At 43.1% G+C, this 16,257-nt stretch overlaps 1 protein-coding gene across 1 annotated transcript; it reads left to right on the plus strand.

Annotated features, from left to right (window-relative positions):
* Positions 1 to 8,659: 8,659 nt before the first annotated feature.
* On the plus strand, positions 8,660 to 13,303 carry LOC143020443 (uncharacterized). Its single transcript, XM_076176864.1, has 6 exons — positions 8,660 to 9,713; positions 9,860 to 10,378; positions 10,614 to 10,735; positions 10,850 to 11,086; positions 11,363 to 12,871; positions 12,956 to 13,303. The coding sequence occupies exons 1-6, from the start codon at positions 8,660 to 8,662 to the stop codon at positions 13,301 to 13,303; spliced, it is 3,789 nt and encodes a 1,262-aa protein (XP_076032979.1).
* The last annotated feature ends 2,954 nt before the right edge of the window (positions 13,304 to 16,257 follow it).

The following is a 16,257-nucleotide window of genomic DNA, read 5'->3' on the forward strand; positions in this document are numbered from 1 at the left end:
GAATCAGAAGTATGGTCGAAAGGAGCATGATCATCAGCATATTACATATCCTCCACCTGACGTGAGGATGTTTTGGTACGGGCTTATAGCCGCCTAAGGTTGAATAGACTACCATCAAGTCAATATTCTATTTGAATCCTAACCTTTTCCCTAAGTTTGTCCTACAACAGCGTCATTATCGTAGAAATGAACAGGCTGAATAGAACAGAATCCAAGACGTCACCCTGCATTACACCTGTTTAAACCAAAAAAGGTGGAGATTCCATGCCATCAATGGAGACTGTTGCTTCCATGTTGTAAAGGAAGAGCTGAAGAATTGTAAGAAATTTTATTTGGGATTCAATATTTCCAGAGAATCTTTCATAGTTCACGGTGCACCGTATCAAAAGCTTTGATCAGGTCAAGAAAGACTATAGACGGGTTGGTATTTTGCTCTAGACATTTCTCCTGGACTTGTCTTAACGCAAAATTCATATCAATTGCCCCTCTTTCCTCTGTAAACCTATGTTGGGTTTCTGCTAGTACGGGCCCATATATATTCTTAGTTATGCGTGAAATCTTAGCTCTAGCTTGCAACAGAGGGAAGGGAGATGACGCGGCTGTTATTGCAATCACTTATTTCGCCTTTGTTTTTATATGTTGGGGGAATAATAGAGTCTCAAAAGGATTCAGGTAGTTCCTCGTCTCTCCAGAGGGCATAGGTGATCTCATGTAGGCGTCTCTTAAGAAGATAGCTTCCATGCTTGAAAGTTTCTCTTGTACCACATCTCTTGTTTTCCTTTTTTATTGCACTAAGCACTTCATGCATTTCTGGAGGCCTGTAGAGCGTCTGGATGGATGGTAAGTCAGGCAGAATATCAATGATTGTTTCATGAACAGGGCTGCGGTGTTTCAGTAGAGCATCCGACCTAGATAATTTTTGCATCCGACCTAGATATGGATCAAAAGGTTTCCTGTCGGCATGCTCCGCCTTTGTTATCTTTTGAAATGTTCAGACTGGTGGTTTAGTATCTCCGACAGATCTATAAGGATGCTTGAGCCGTCCATTGGTGGTTTTAAGGGCATTATAAAAGCCTTGTATGTCATTGAGTTCAGCAAAGATTTGAATCCCTTAAGATGTTTAAACCCCCAACAGTTCCCCAGTGGCTGGATCTGACGTTGCGCGTCTGCCTAAGTTTCTTCCATTTGTTAACCAGTGATGAGGATTGGGGTTTGGCGAGATAGGCAGCATGCGTTTTTTTTTTTTCTTTTTTTCTCTAGTATCTGATGGTGTCAAAGTTCTTGTCGAGCCAGTCTGCATGAGTTTGCTTAGTGCAGCCTATAGCTGCGTCTGCAGCATCTCGCACTAGTGTGCGAGTTGATAATCCTTGCAGGAATCTTACGGATCCGCAGGAGATCCCAGAGCACTCCTCCATGCAGAACGTCAAACGCTTTCTTGAGATCAACATAAGCTGCAAGGAACCATCCATTGAAACTCACGTCGCGCTCCACAAAAATACGGAGCATTAGGATACGATCAATTGTTGACTTACCTGGCGTGAACCTAGACTGTCCAGGCCTCTGAAACTTTAGCAGATGTGAACGAACCCGTGTCAGCAATAGAAGGGCAAGCACCTTACTGGCACATTGAGCAGTGTAATACTGCGGTAGTTGTTGCATTCCTGACAGTCTCCTTTAACCTTCCAGACAGGGACAACCTGACATTTTTTCCAATCAGTGGCCTATGTCATTGTCGTTATCATTGTCAGTTCCATTCTTACCATTACCTGTCCCATTCTGACCCGTCGGTAAATGCGACCACGCAGAATAAGCCACTAGTGTAAAGGACGAAGCATGAAGCGCGAGGGACTTACATACGAACATACATACATACATACATACATATACCAAAGGCTTTTTCCACCTAGACGGGGGGTAGCCAAAAAGATAAAGGCATAGAAACCACTCCCACCCATTCCATTTTCCATACATTCCACTCCCCTCTATCCTCCTCCCTCCCTCCCTCCCTCCCATCTCGGCACCTCCAGGATGACGGGTCATCCCTGCAACCTGTCCACTGCCCTAGGTCAGAAGCAGTGTCGCAAGACACAGCACATCCACAGCAAGGCCACTTCATAAATTCGGCGACCCCCTCTCTCCGTTCCCCCATGCAGAAAAGGAGAAGGGGAGAAATCCCTTCGGGCCGCGTCCATTTTTTTTTCTCATACATACTTCCTCACCCCTCTCCCCCACCCACTCCGCCACATGCATCACAACATCATCTATACACAACCCCTCTCCATTCACCCCTATCTTCTGTCCTCTCCCGTCCTTCCTCCACAGACATTCCTCTCTTTTGTAATGCCCCTTTCACCCTATCCATCCATCTCATCCTAGGATGCCCCCTCATATTCACTCCTTCCACCTCTGCCTTCCACACTTCTTTTACTAATCTTTCTTTACTTATTCTTTCCATGTGTCAAAACCATCTTAATACTCTTTCATCAATCCTATCTCCTAGTGCCCTCTCCACCCCTGTTCTCCTCCTCACCTCCTCATTTCTCACTCTATCTAGCCTAGTAACCCCTATCATACTTCTCAGACATTTCATCTCAAACACATTCAAACTCCTTCTCTCTTCCTCTCTCATGTTCCATGTTTCTGCCCCGTACAATGCTGTTGGCACAATCACTCCTTCATATAACCTCCTCTTAGCATCCATTCCCAAATGACTATTTCTCAATACACTTTTTAATCCACCAAGGCATTTACTCGCCTCTTTCAATCTACATTCTACCTCCACCCCCACTCCTCCCTTTCCTGCCACATTCGCACCCAAGTATTTAAAACAATCCACTTTCTCCAGTCTTTCACCCTTAATGCTCACTTCCATCCTGCTGTCACTGTCTCCCATTGTATATCTCATCACCTTACTTTTACCCACATATATCTTCAGCTTCCTTCTTTCACACACCTTCTCAAACTCTGCCACTAACTCCCTCAATTCCTCCTTTGATCCTGCTACAAGCGCAGTGTCGTCAGCAAACAACAGCTGGCTCACCTCCCACTTTTCTCAATTTTTCTTAACCATCTCCAACCCCTGACCCACTACCCTTGCATTCACCTCTCGCATCACCCCATCCATGTAAATATTGAACAGCCAGGGCGACATAACACATCCCTGACGAAGTCCCACCTTTACCTCAAACCATTCACTCTCTCCATTTCTAATCCTAACATAAGCTCTACTACTCTCGTAAAAAATCTTGACTACTCTAAACAGCTTTCCTCCTATCCCATATATCTGCAGTACCTCCGACAGTGCCTTCCTGTCTGCCCTGTCGTAAGCCTTTTCCAGATACATAAGATCCCCCCACCCCCCAAAAAAAACATCCTTACCTTTTCCTATAGCTTTCTCACATATCTGTCTTACCAAAATTTTTATCTATACAAACCCTAACTCTCCTAAACCCACACTATTCCTCACCAATTACTCCCTCTGTTCCTCTCCTAATCCTCTAAATCAAGACCCTCCCATAAGCCTTCCCAACTACACTCAACAAGCTGATCCCTCTGAAACTACTCCACTTACATATTGTCCCCCTTTCCCTTGTAAAGCGGAACTATACAGGCACTCCTCCAGTCCTCTGGCACTCTATCCTCTCTTAAACAAACATTAAATAACCTCACCAGCCAGTCCACCATAACTGTACCTCCCTTCTTCAGACATTCTGCATAGCATCCATCCAACCCAGATGCCTTACCTGCTCTCATCATCTTTACTGCTGCTTTCATTTTATCCTTCCATATTTCTCCTCCATTTTCCTCACTCATCACTCATCACTGCAACTACCTTTCCCTCACTATCCTCCTTCACATTTAGCAACTCCCTAAAGTACTCTGCCCATCTTCCCCTGACTGCCTTCTCTTCCATTATCATCCCTCCATCTGCACCTTTTACCTTTTCTTCTCTACTTGATTGCTTTCAATATTTTTCTGTTATATTCTTACCCCATTTCACATCTGCTCTCCTCTTTGCTTCCTTTATCTTATGCTTAACTTCTCTCTTTCCTTTGTACCTCTCGTACGATTCCCTCGTCCTAAATTGTAGCCAATCTATGAATGCCTGCTTCTTTTCTTCTACACCTTTCTTTGCTTCCTCATCCCATCACTCACTATCCTTCCTTTTATTTCCTCCCACCCTCCTTGTTCCACACATCATCTTTGCACACCTTATGACTCCCTCCTTGAACCATCCCCATTCCTCCTCCACTCCTAGGTCTACTTTTTCCTTTACTCCCTCCCATTCTCTTTCAGTTTCTTCCTATACTCATTTGTTTTCATTTAAGCAGTTCACTCTACGTACCTCCCTACCTTCTGCCCTTTTCCTCTTTCTCCACCTATTCTCCACTCTCAATTTACATTCCACCAGAAAATGATTTGATATTCCCCCAATTTCTCTCCTTAGAACATGTACATCCTTAACTCTTCCTACCATATTCCTGGTGACCACTATATAATCCATTAACGCTCTATCTGCCACCCTTCCATCCACCACCGTCTACCATGTGTACTTATGCTTGACTTTCTTCCTAAACACTGTATTTGCTATCATCAACTCTCTTTCAAGAGAGATTTCCAACATCAATTCTCCAATACGACTTTTACCTGGAACTCCATACTTCCCAATCACTCCATCTATTGGTTCATTTCCTACCCTAGCATTTAGGTCTCCCAATACAACTACATTGACATTTGTCCCTAATCCCTCTATGCACTCATTTATATATACCCAAAAAGCCTCCCTTTCCTCTACGCTCTTCTCACTACCGGGTCCATACGCACTTACAAAATCCACATCTCCCTTCCCAGCTTCACCTTCATACACATCAACCTTGATCAAACCTTCCACTCCACTACCCGCTTACTTATCTCTTCACTTACTAGTATAGCCACCCCTTCTCTCCTTCGTCCCCTCTTCACCTCCGAGTAGCTTCCAGCTACACTCCCAAACTCACAGTTGACCTTTCCTTTCATTTTAGTTTTACTCAAAGCCAGCACATCCATCTTTCTTCTCACAAACCTACTGCCCATCTCTTCCCTTTTACTCTCATCTGTACCACACCCACGCACATTAAATGACCCAAACCTTAGGGTACTGGTTGGAAAGCTCCCAGACCCTCTAATGACTTTATTTCTTTTTTCAGGAATGTCACCTTATGGGGCTACAGGAAGTAGGACTCATAATCCCACCCCCCGTCCCGTTTTTTGTCGCCTCCTACGACTCAAGTGAAAAGACTTGGTGGTAGCATTCTCTTCCCCCACCACAGGGTCGGTGAAAAAAGGAAATGAATATTCAGAGAAATGGTACAGGACAGTAACAAGGGGTTGGGGGACAGCATAACGGAGGGATAGTCGTAGTATAAGATTGTCATAATTTCTCTATGAACAGAGTTTTCCTCTATCATATACAAAATGATGTGTGTCTCTGGTCCGTAGGCGTGCCCCATATAGACCCTAAAGTATCAACTGCATGCTACTTTGCCACAATAATATGCAGCCAATACCCCATAACATAAAAATAGAAGAAACCGTTAGAGACCATAAGACCTACATTAGGCAGTTCCATATCCCTTACTTCCTGTCATCCCTATCCATGAAGTTACAAATCTTCTCTTAAAACAATCAATTGATTCAGCGCTCACTACTACATGGTTACTAAGTATATTCCATTCGTTAACCATTCTGTTGGTAAACCAGTTCTTGAACATTTTTAGAAGCTCTGCCATGGGATTCGAACCCTGATCCGTGCGACGATAATCACGAGGCCAAGACGCTAGCGACCATGCTACATGGGATGGTTCAAAAGGACTGTACTAGTCCCCGACCACGCTTCACGTAACATTGGAAGATTTAGTCTCATTTTCATCCAATCCCCGTATTAGACGAGCCCTCCGACAAGTTGTGTATGTTAAAGACAGATTGAACATTTTTAGAAGCCCTGCCATGGGATTCGAATCCTGACCCGTGCGTCGATAATCACGAGGCCAAGACGCTAGCGACCATGCTACATGTGGAGGTTCAAAAGGGTCAGGGTTCGAATCCCATGGCAGAGCTTCTAAAAATGTTCAATCTGTCTTTGACATACACAAACCAGTTCTTACATATTTCCTTCTTAAACGCAAATCTAACAAATTAACTTCACTATTACGAGTTCTGGCTTCTGTCTTAATATAATGACACTGCCTGATTCATTCTTGTTAAAGCCCATTTGAATACCTCTATTAGATCACCCAGCACTCCTCGTCTTTACAGAAAGTGTAAATTAACTTGTTTATGCCTAATTGCATATGATAAATTTCTTAGCACTTGTATAATTCTAGCCATTCTCCTCTGTACAGATTCTAAAGAATTAATATCCATTTTATAGGACAGACACCTAAACTGTACCGCATAGTCAAGGATGGGTCTAACTCTGTCCAGATAGACAATGATTACGCTACTTCTACACTTTTGTTTGTAAGTATACTTTGTAAGTACAACTTTGGAGTAGCTTATCACTCCTGTATACTAAACACAACAAAATAAATCACTAACAATCAATTGCATATTCAAACGAAGGTATTTTGAAAAATTCATGAAAATGTAGGTTAGTGATAGTTAATTTCCTGTTTTTAGCATTGAGTTGGGTGGGGGACCGCCCGAGACAAGGGCTGGATCGGCAGCTCGATTACATGTCAAATGAATTATACAATCATAAGTGCGATCACAATTGTTTCGTTTAACTGCAATTGAAAAGAAAATTTAGTTTTATTAGATGTTTCAATTATTACCTCTGGGAAGGTGTAATGGTAAAAAAAAAAAAAATGCTGAATTAGAATTCAAATATGGGAGAATTTCAGGAAGCCAAAGATAGCAAGTTTAGGGATGTCGACTGTTGAATTTGTGGGAATTTTTGTTACTCAAGGAGCATGTGAGGGATGGTCCGAAGGGTCAGCTATTACTTGTTATTACCTATTATAGATAAAAAATCTTTATTCTTGAAGGAAATTTTTTTCCCAAAAACTTTTGGATTCCTCCAGTCACACGTGGTGCATGAATTCACATGCAAAAAGAAGTGCCGCCGGCTCTGTCCAGACAAATCACCTTCCACATACAGTAATCATGAACATACCACAGACGCCACCTTGCTAGACAAACTAAAAAAAACAAAAAAACAAAAAAAAAACACTATAATCATAAGTGAGTAAAGGACACGTCAACACCTAAATATCATAGAGGTCTGTCATTACAAAAGTACCATAACTTGCTATTGACATACACGTTAATTTTTTTCACCTCATTCCGAGTGTGAAACCTATCAAAGGAGGCATGTATGTATGAATGTATGTATGTATGTATGTATGTATGTATGTATGTATGTATGTATGTATGTATGTATGTATGTATGTATGTATGTATGTATGTATGTATGTATGTATGTATGTATGTATGTACGTATGTATGTATGTATCTATGTATGTATGCATGCATGCATGTATGTATGTATGTATGTATGTATGTATGTATGTATGTATGTATGTATGTATGTATGTATGTATGTATGTATGTATGTATGTATGTATGTATGTATGTATGTATGTATGTATGTATGTATGTATGTATGTATGTATGTATGTATGTATGTATGTATGTATTGTTGCGTGATCGCAAGTATGTGTTCCTTTGTAATAGATGTACTTTTCATGTTACCACCTGTTTCAGGTAGTTGTAGCCTTGTCCTAATTTTTTCGTCTTTCTGAATTACCGATCGTATGAAATATGATATTCTATGTTCCGTGTGTATTATTCCTTTGTTATCCTTTTATTTTAGTTAGTTAGGATATTGTTTATATTGTATATTGTACCTTATTATGTTGATAATATCTGTATGTGTATTATGTTATTCCACTCACCCTGCCTGTAATGAAATAAATAATAACGGCTTGTGAGTTAGCAACTGCGGCCCCCTCATGGTGACCGCAGTCACGAGTGAATACGCATTCGTATTCTTTCTCTCTAATTTCTGAACCCGTACAGAGCGGACACTTCCCGCTCCTCTATAAAATCTCTAGGTTAAGTGTGTTAGGTGGACCCTAGTGGTAACAAGTGGTCCGGGTAGGCATAAAATAAGTGTGTGTGTAGTGCTAAGTGAATATGTAAATAATTTATGTTAGAACACCATAGTTTTGCACCTTGCCCCTTTGAGTTATCCACCGGTCACCTAAACCTATTGACATACGTGCTTGAAGGTACTGCGCAGATTTATATTTGATGTGCAGTACATTGTTACCCTGCCATTTAGGCTCAATATGGTTCGTCGATGATTGGAGGTAGAATTGTTTCTCCAATTAAGATTGGGCATTAATGGGAGGCGTAACAAGTGGGGGCCTGACCGGGATAGTAGCCATTAGTGCATTTATATTGTTAGAACGCCTATACGGTTGTGGTTCATCGCCGAGATTTGTGGTAAGCTATTGAATTGTTACCATTATTTCATGCTCTTGCGATACCAGCTAACAGTTGCATTACCATACGTGTGGCTAATCCCTATTTTACGTATTTAATTAATTCAATAGGTTGCCAACTAGCTAATAAGCAACATTTTGTTATTCCTTGTCTTCCAACATCTTAGTTCAACATGTTCAACTTGGAGAACTTCGTAAAGGCGCCTTCAGCCGAAGAGGTAAGGAAGCTTAACAAACCAGAGTTAGAGATGATAGCACATCATTATCAAATAAGCGAGTGCTCCGGTTTAAATAAGAACCCCTTGAAAGACAAAATTCTTGAGTACTTGGAGGAAAATAAACTCATCCTCGCCTTACGGGAAGATGTTGGGGGTGCTAGCCCCGTAAATGATTTAGCTTTACAGGTTGAACTTAAGAAGTTGGAACTAGAAATAGAGAGACTCAAGTCTCAAAGTCATGGTATAGAAAAAACACCTAATATTCCGAAATTTAACGAGGACGAACCAGACAAGTTCTTTTCTATTTTCGAGAAGTTAGCACGTATGTACCAATGGTCATTCAGCCAGTGGACGCAGATGGTGTATGGTGCCCTCTCGGGAAAAGCTCTCGACACATTTATTGCACTTTCCGAGAGTCAGAGTAGTGATTATTATGTACTTAAATATAATATTCTACAAGCATACCAACTTGTTCCTGAAGCCTACCGGCAACAATTCAGGAAATGTAGGAAATCCAACCAGGAGACATACGTGGAGTACTTCCAACGAAAGCTCCGCTTGTTCACCCAGTGGGTGGAGAGCGAGGAGGCTCACGTAGACCTGGAGAAACTCAAAGGGTTAATATTGATGGAGGATATTAGAAATAATATCCCTCCAGATGTGCGAGCCAACTTGGATCAGCGAGGTATTCGTACCTTGGCAGAGGCTGGCCCAGCGGCCGACTATTACCATTTAACTAATCCTAGAATGCATTCCAGGTCTCACCCTACCTTGCCCCAAAGCTCCCCCCCCCCCCCACTAGGGACTCCAAGCCAGTCGGACCTCCACAGGCTCCTCGACCGCCGGCTCACTCATCATCTGCTTCATCTACCTCAGGTAAGCCCATTGATAGTGAGACCAGGGAATCTACCCTCACTGGAGGCAGGAGCTATTGCAAGTATTGCAAAAGACCAGGACATCATGTTGATGAATGTTTCAAACTACAACAAAGAAAGGCTCCTCTCCAAGGGTCCCCCTCTCTCTCGATCAATGTGGCCAAGCAATCGGAAAGTTTTTTGGAGCCCTGTCTCACTGCTGTTAGCCCATCAGTTGTCCCAGATAATCCTTCCTCACCTATGTTATCAACATTTGAACCATTCTGTTCTTCTGGTTCAGTGGCCCTTGATCAAGATAGCCCACCTACATCTATCAAGCTTCTGAGAGACACAGGCTCAGCCCTATCATTAATTACAAAATATGTGGCTGCTTTGATAAATGTATGTTATACTGGGAATTGGGTCCTTGTGAACGGTTTAACAGGCGGGTCACGTATCCCTATATGCCAAGTATACTTGCGGTCAGATATTAGGACAGGTTATGCCCAGGTAGGAGTAGTCGACAAGTTACCTGTAGAAGGAGTTTCACTTCTGATAGGAAATGACCTCGCCGGGGGCACGATGTTACCTAATGTCATAGTCTCCTCGTGTCCCTCTGCCGAGAATAATACTTTCCAATTAGAGGCAGACATTCCGGGCATATTCCCTGCATGTGCTGTTACTCGTAGCATGAGCCACAGGGTGGAGGCAGAGATTAGCGAGCATAATGAGGATGCTCATGCTGGTGTAATTACCCCCCAACCTAGTGAGAACACAGAGGATGTTCCTACTCAGCCTGACCTTGCTGATTTAAATCTAGGTGAATTTTTTTAAACTTCTCCTCCACTCGGTGACCTTCATAATAGGTTTGATAGCGAAAACGACACTGAGGGAGACAATGTTACCACCCTGGATAGTTTCGGTTCCTCCCCAGTCACTAGGAGTAGGCTCATTTGTTTCCAAAAAGAGGACCCTGAACTAGCCAGTTTGTTTCCGTAGAGCTATTAGTGAAGAGGAAGCCAAGTCTGAATCTAACTGCTATTACCTTAGCTCAGACATATTGATGCGAAAGTTCCGTCCTACTGATTCCCCTGCAAATTACCCTTGGTCTGTCCGTCACCAAATAATGGTCCCAAGCCCATTACGGAAGGAGATCCTGGGTATTGCTCATGATGGGGTAGGAGGACATTTGGGAGTTAGGAAGATTAGTGCAAAAATTCTAACTCATTTCTATTGGCCTAAAATGAAGAGAGATATTAGTTCCTACATTAGTACATGTCACCGTTGTCAGGTAGCAGGGAAACCGCACCCCAGCGTTAAACCGTTCCCTCTACAACCTATCCCTGTCATTGAGGAACCCTTTGGCAGAATTGTCATAGATTGCGTTGGTCCTCTGCCAAAGACTCCCCGAGGTAATCAGTTTCTCTTTACTATGATAGACTGTGCCACCCGTTATCCAGAAGCCATTCCCTTGCGCCGCATCACAGCCAAGAATGTGGTGAGAGCCCTTATTCAATTCTTTACACAAGTAGGCCTTCCCACAGTAGTGCAGTCGGACCAAGGATCCAATTTTACTTCCCGATTGTTTAATCAGGTAATGCAGAGTTTGGGTGTCCGGCAGTCTAGGTCTTCAGCCTATCATCCCCAATCCCAGGGGGTGGTGGAGCGATTCAATCAGACATTCAAACGCATGTTGCGCACTTATTGCTTGGAGTTTGGGAAGGATTGGGACGAGGGAGTTGACCTTCTCCTATTCACGGTTAGGGACTCTGTTCAAGAATCCTTAGGATTCTCCCCATTTCAGCTAATTTATGGCCACGAGGTGCGAGGACCTCTCAAAGCCCTCAAAGAAAGTTGGCTGCTAGAAAATAGTGTCACACCCTTGGTATCATATGTAGTTGAGTTTAGAGAAAAATTAAAAGCTGCTGTGAGGCTGGCTAATGCCCATTTAAAATCTGCTCAGATAGAAATGAAGCAACAATCTGACAAAAAACATAAGGTAGAGCATAGGGAATTTAGGGTAGGTGATAAGGTGTTGGTGTTCTTGCCCGTGCAGACACACCCATTCCAGGCAAGGTATGATGGACCTTTCCAAATTGTAGACAGGGTAGGGGACGCCAATTACGTTGTATATACGCCAGGCAGGCGTAAGAAAAAACGTCTGGTGCATGTCAATCTACTGAAACCCTACAGAGTGAGAAAGAGTAAGGAAAGGGAGGAAAATGTTGAACCTTCCTTGCCCGCTTGTGTTGTAGTGCCTACATGTAATTATGATCAGAAAGACAACTTACCTGAACTCCAGAGTGGCTTGTATGCTAAAGTGGACAATTCCACAATACTCTATGATCCCAGTACAAAGTTAGGCCATCTCTCTAATGACCAAGCGAGTGATATTTCTTCTCTTTTGACAGACTATAGTGATATATTTAGTGACCATCCTCACCCCTGTTCAGCTGTAGAGCACGACATCGAAACCAATGGAGCTCGGCCCATCCGCCAACGTCCTTACCGCCTGAACGCATTCAAAAAGGAGTACGTCCGTGAGGAGGTGCAACGCCTTCAGGAGGTTGGTATCGTGGAGCCCAGTAGCAGTCCTTGGGCCTCTCCCGTGGTCTTGGTGCCGAAGCCCGATGGCTCTATGCGACTGTGTATCGACTACAGAAAGCTCAACGCAGTCACTGAGCCGGATAGCTACCCCTTGCCACGCATTGATGACGTCATTGACGAGGTTGGTCGAGCACAGTGGGTGACGAAACTGGACCTACTACAGGGCTATAGCCAAGTCCGCCTGTCAGAGCGGTCGAGGGCCATCTCCGCGTTCATCACTCCCGAGGGGCTGTATCTGTTTACCGTCCTCCCCTTTGGCTTGCGGAATGCACCTGCAACCTTCCAACGCCTTATGAACATCGTAACGGCGGGTCTGGTGGGTGTCCACTGCCACCTGGATGACCTCGTCGTCTTCAGCGACTCCTGGGGAGAACACGTGGACCGCCCAAGAGCCCTCTTTGCTGTTCTGGCAGCACACAGTTTGACAGTGAACCTCGCCAAGAGTGAATTCGGCCATGCCCGCATCACATTCCTGGGGCATGTCGTCGGGAAAGGGGAGGTCCAACCGATTGCAGCCAAGATTACAGCCATTCTGCAGTATCCTGCCCCAAGCGACAAAAAGGGAGTGATGAGACTGTTGGGAATGGTGGGCTACTATCGTCGCTTCTGTCCCAACTTCTCCTCCGTGGTGGCTCCTCTCACCGACCTCCTGAGTACTAAGACCTACTTCAAGTGGACCCAGGCTTGCCAGGACTCCTTCGAGAGCGTAAAGGCTCTGCTGGTTGGCAAATGCTCCTGTCCTACGTGCCCCTGATCTCCAGAGGCCGTTCACCATCCACGTCGACGCCAGCGAAGTTGGTGCCTACAAGAGGGTGAGGAGGATCGTGTGTTACATCCTGTGTGTTACTTCTCAAAGAAGTTCCTCAAGGCGCAGAGGAACTATGCCACCATCGGGAAGGAGGCGTTAGCTTTGATTATGTCTATGGAAGCGTTTAGAGTATACGTAGGAAGCACAGTTCACCCTGTGCAAGTGTTTACAGACCATAATCCCCTGACATTTGTGGAACGAATGAAAAATACTAATCAACGCCTTCTACGGTGGGCATTGGCCTTACAGCCATTCAATTTACAGATCGCGCACATTAGTGGAAAAAATAATGTGCTGGCTGATGCCCTATCCCGAACTACCCATGTGTAAACTTAAAATGTTAGTGTGATTGACCTTGGTTAAAGTGATTCTTTGCTTACAAACCCTTGTAAGCGTATTCTTTTGGGGGAGGGGTGTTGCGTGATCGCAAGTATGTGTTCCTTTGTAATAGATGTACTTTTCATGTTACCACCTGTTTCGGGTAGTTGTAGCCACGCCCTAATTTTTTCGTCTTTCTGAATTACCGATCGTATGAAATATAATATTCTATGTTCCGTGTGTATTATTCCTTTGTTATCCTTTTATTTTAGTTAGTTAGGATATTGTTTATATTGTATATTGTACCTTATTATGTTGATAATATCTGTATGTGTATTATGTTATTCCACTCACCCTGCCTGTAATGAAATAAATAATAACGGCTTGTGAGTTAGCAACTGCGGCCCCCTCATGGTGACCGCAGTCACGAGTGAATACGCATTCGTATTCTTTCTCTTTAATTTCTCAACCCGTACAGAGCGGACACTTCCTGCTCCTCTATAAAATCTCTAGGTTAAGTGTGTTAGGTGGACCCTAGTGGTAACAAGTGGTCCGGGTAGGCATAAAATAAGTGTGTGTGTAGTGCTAAGTGAATATGTAAATAATTTATGTTAGAACACCATAGTTTTGCCTTAACCTTGCCCCTTTGAGTTATCCACCGGTCACCTAAACCTATTGACATACATGCTTGAAGGTACTGCACAGATTTATATTTGATGTGCAGTACATTGTTACCCTGCCATTTAGGCTCAATATGGTTCGTCGATGATTGGAGGTAGAATTGTTTCTCCAATTAAGATTGGGCATTAATGGGAGGCGTAACAGTATGTATGTATGTATGTATGTATGTATGTATGTATGTATGTATGTATGTATGTATGTATGTATGTATGTATGTATGTATGTATAAATGTATAAATGTATAAATGTGTGTATGTGTGTGTGTGTGTGTGTGTGTGTGTGTGTGTGTGTGTGTGTGTGTGTGTGTGTGTGTGTGTGTGTGTGTGTGTGTGTGTGTGTGTGTGTGTGTGTGTGTGTGTGTGTGTGTGTGTGTGTGTGTGTGTGTGTGTGTGTGTATGTGTGTATATGTGTGTATATGTGTATATGTGTGTGTATGTGTGTATGTGTGTATGTGTGTATGTGTGTATGTGTGTATGTGTGTATGTGTGTATGTGTGTATGTGTGTATGTGTGTATGTGTGTATGTGTGTATGTGTGTATGTGTGTATGTGTGTGTTCAGTATACATACACGTAGTGTAAGGCGAACAAGAACTTTAATCTGAGTAATGCGGAGCACGCACAACAGCAGATGGTTTTTCGGAAACCTTCATCTAGATCTGTATAAGATTGGCCGTAAACTCAAAGTTTTCCAGATTCCGTATCGTCGCTTCCATAACTTAAAGCACTAATGGTGGATGGAAGCCGTCGACCTCTTCCAGCCTCTTCCCGCCTCTTCCAGCCTCATTATCCCCCAATTTTTTCTTTCTTTGATTCTCCTTGTGGCATTCTTCCCTTTTTCACCTCCTTTCCTCTCCCGTCTTCATTCTCCTATTGCCTAATCTCTATAATCCTCCCACTTCCAGTTTCAGTGGTCATTCCTCTCTTACACCTTCTCTTCCAGCCTTTTCCATTTCTTCCCTCCTAGTCTTTCCAAGTCGTTTTCTCCCATTTCCTCCCTTTCAACTCACATTCTCATCTTTTCTCAATCTTCTTCCTTTGCAAATCTTATATGCATATTCTTCCGCTGCCTCTCACCAAACTCCTCCTACACTCATTATCACCCTATTTTCCCCTTTCCAGCCTTCTTCGTCCTTTATTTCCTCCCTCCCAACCTCTCCCATCTTCATTCTGCCATTGCTTCGTACCAAATCACTCCCACTTCCATTTTGTCCTTCCCAGTCCCTTCGATCCTCAATATGGCTCCCTTTCTCCCTTTGCAACCACCCCCATTCTCCTTCTGTTTTCTCTCTCCCGATCTCTCCTATATTTATACTCATTTTGTTTCCCTTTAGAAATCTCCCATCTAGATCCTCCTCCCATTTTTGATTTCCCAACCTCTCCTATTTTTTTTTTCATCCTCACATTCTATCCCTCTTATCCTACCACTTTTATTTTCCTTACATGTCCCCCTCTCAACCTCTCTCCTCTTCATTCTCCCACCAAACATCTCCCATATTCAGTAATTTCCCATTTCTTTCTTCCTGGTCTCTCCCATCAAGACCTTTACCTTCAGCTGGAGCTGCAACCCTGAGGGCATGGCGGCGTTTGGTCTCTAAATCGTGCCCTTAATCTTTCTATTAGTTTTAAATACCTTTCCTTTGCATTTTACATAAGAAGAGCTGATAATCAGTAACTATTTCCCTCCTCTTTCTTCTTCTATCATTTTGTGATATAGCAAAAGCACAGACTAACATAAATATAATGTACAGAGTAGTCTAGTGTTTCTTCGTGGGGAGATCAGTGGGAGAACCGAAGGACCGTTGCTGGCTACTGTCGGGCTCCGGGTTTCTAGCCAATGAAGTTCGAGGCAAGGTCAGTTTTAGTTACAATGACTCACCTTGATGTGTCGAGTTTTGTTTCTATAGATATTCTATTTAAGTGAGATATAGAAATATATTCCAGCCTTTGAGCCCCTTTTTCTCCAAACCCAACCTCCAGATGAAATAGATCGTTTAACCTAACCAGGAACAGCTATCTACAAGGTACGTCACAAGAGTTGAATATATAAAATTTTCTCTTGACCGAATGAAAAAAAAATCACCTGGTAGCAGCCAGAACAAATTTTAAACAGTGAAAGGAACATCAACAGTAAATAAGTTTTGGGTCACTTCAGCTGTCCTTTGATTTATTGGAACGGTCAATTAGTCAAACTAGGAGATTATTTTCAATTTCGATAGGATTAGAAAGCATATAATCAGCTAATTCTGTCGAAGTAATGAGTGTTAATGCATTGTATTTTTTTTTCG

This window comes from Oratosquilla oratoria, chromosome 40, assembly GCF_046742065.1.
Source record: "Oratosquilla oratoria isolate Oo_2021 chromosome 40, ASM4674206v1, whole genome shotgun sequence".
Taxonomy (NCBI): domain Eukaryota; kingdom Metazoa; phylum Arthropoda; class Malacostraca; order Stomatopoda; family Squillidae; genus Oratosquilla; species Oratosquilla oratoria.

Bases quoted from the DNA above. Each gene is read 5' to 3' on its own strand.
- LOC143020443 (XM_076176864.1), top strand. From the start codon at position 8,660: ATGTTCAACTTGGAGAACTTCGTAAAGGCGCCTTCAGCCGAAGAGGTA. The intron at 9,714-9,859 runs GTCCCCCTCTCT...CTTCTGGTTCAG, and splicing joins AGAAAGGCTCCTCTCCAAGG to TGGCCCTTGATCAAGATAGC. The intron at 10,379-10,613 runs GTGAATTTTTTT...ACCTTAGCTCAG, and splicing joins CCTTGCTGATTTAAATCTAG to ACATATTGATGCGAAAGTTC.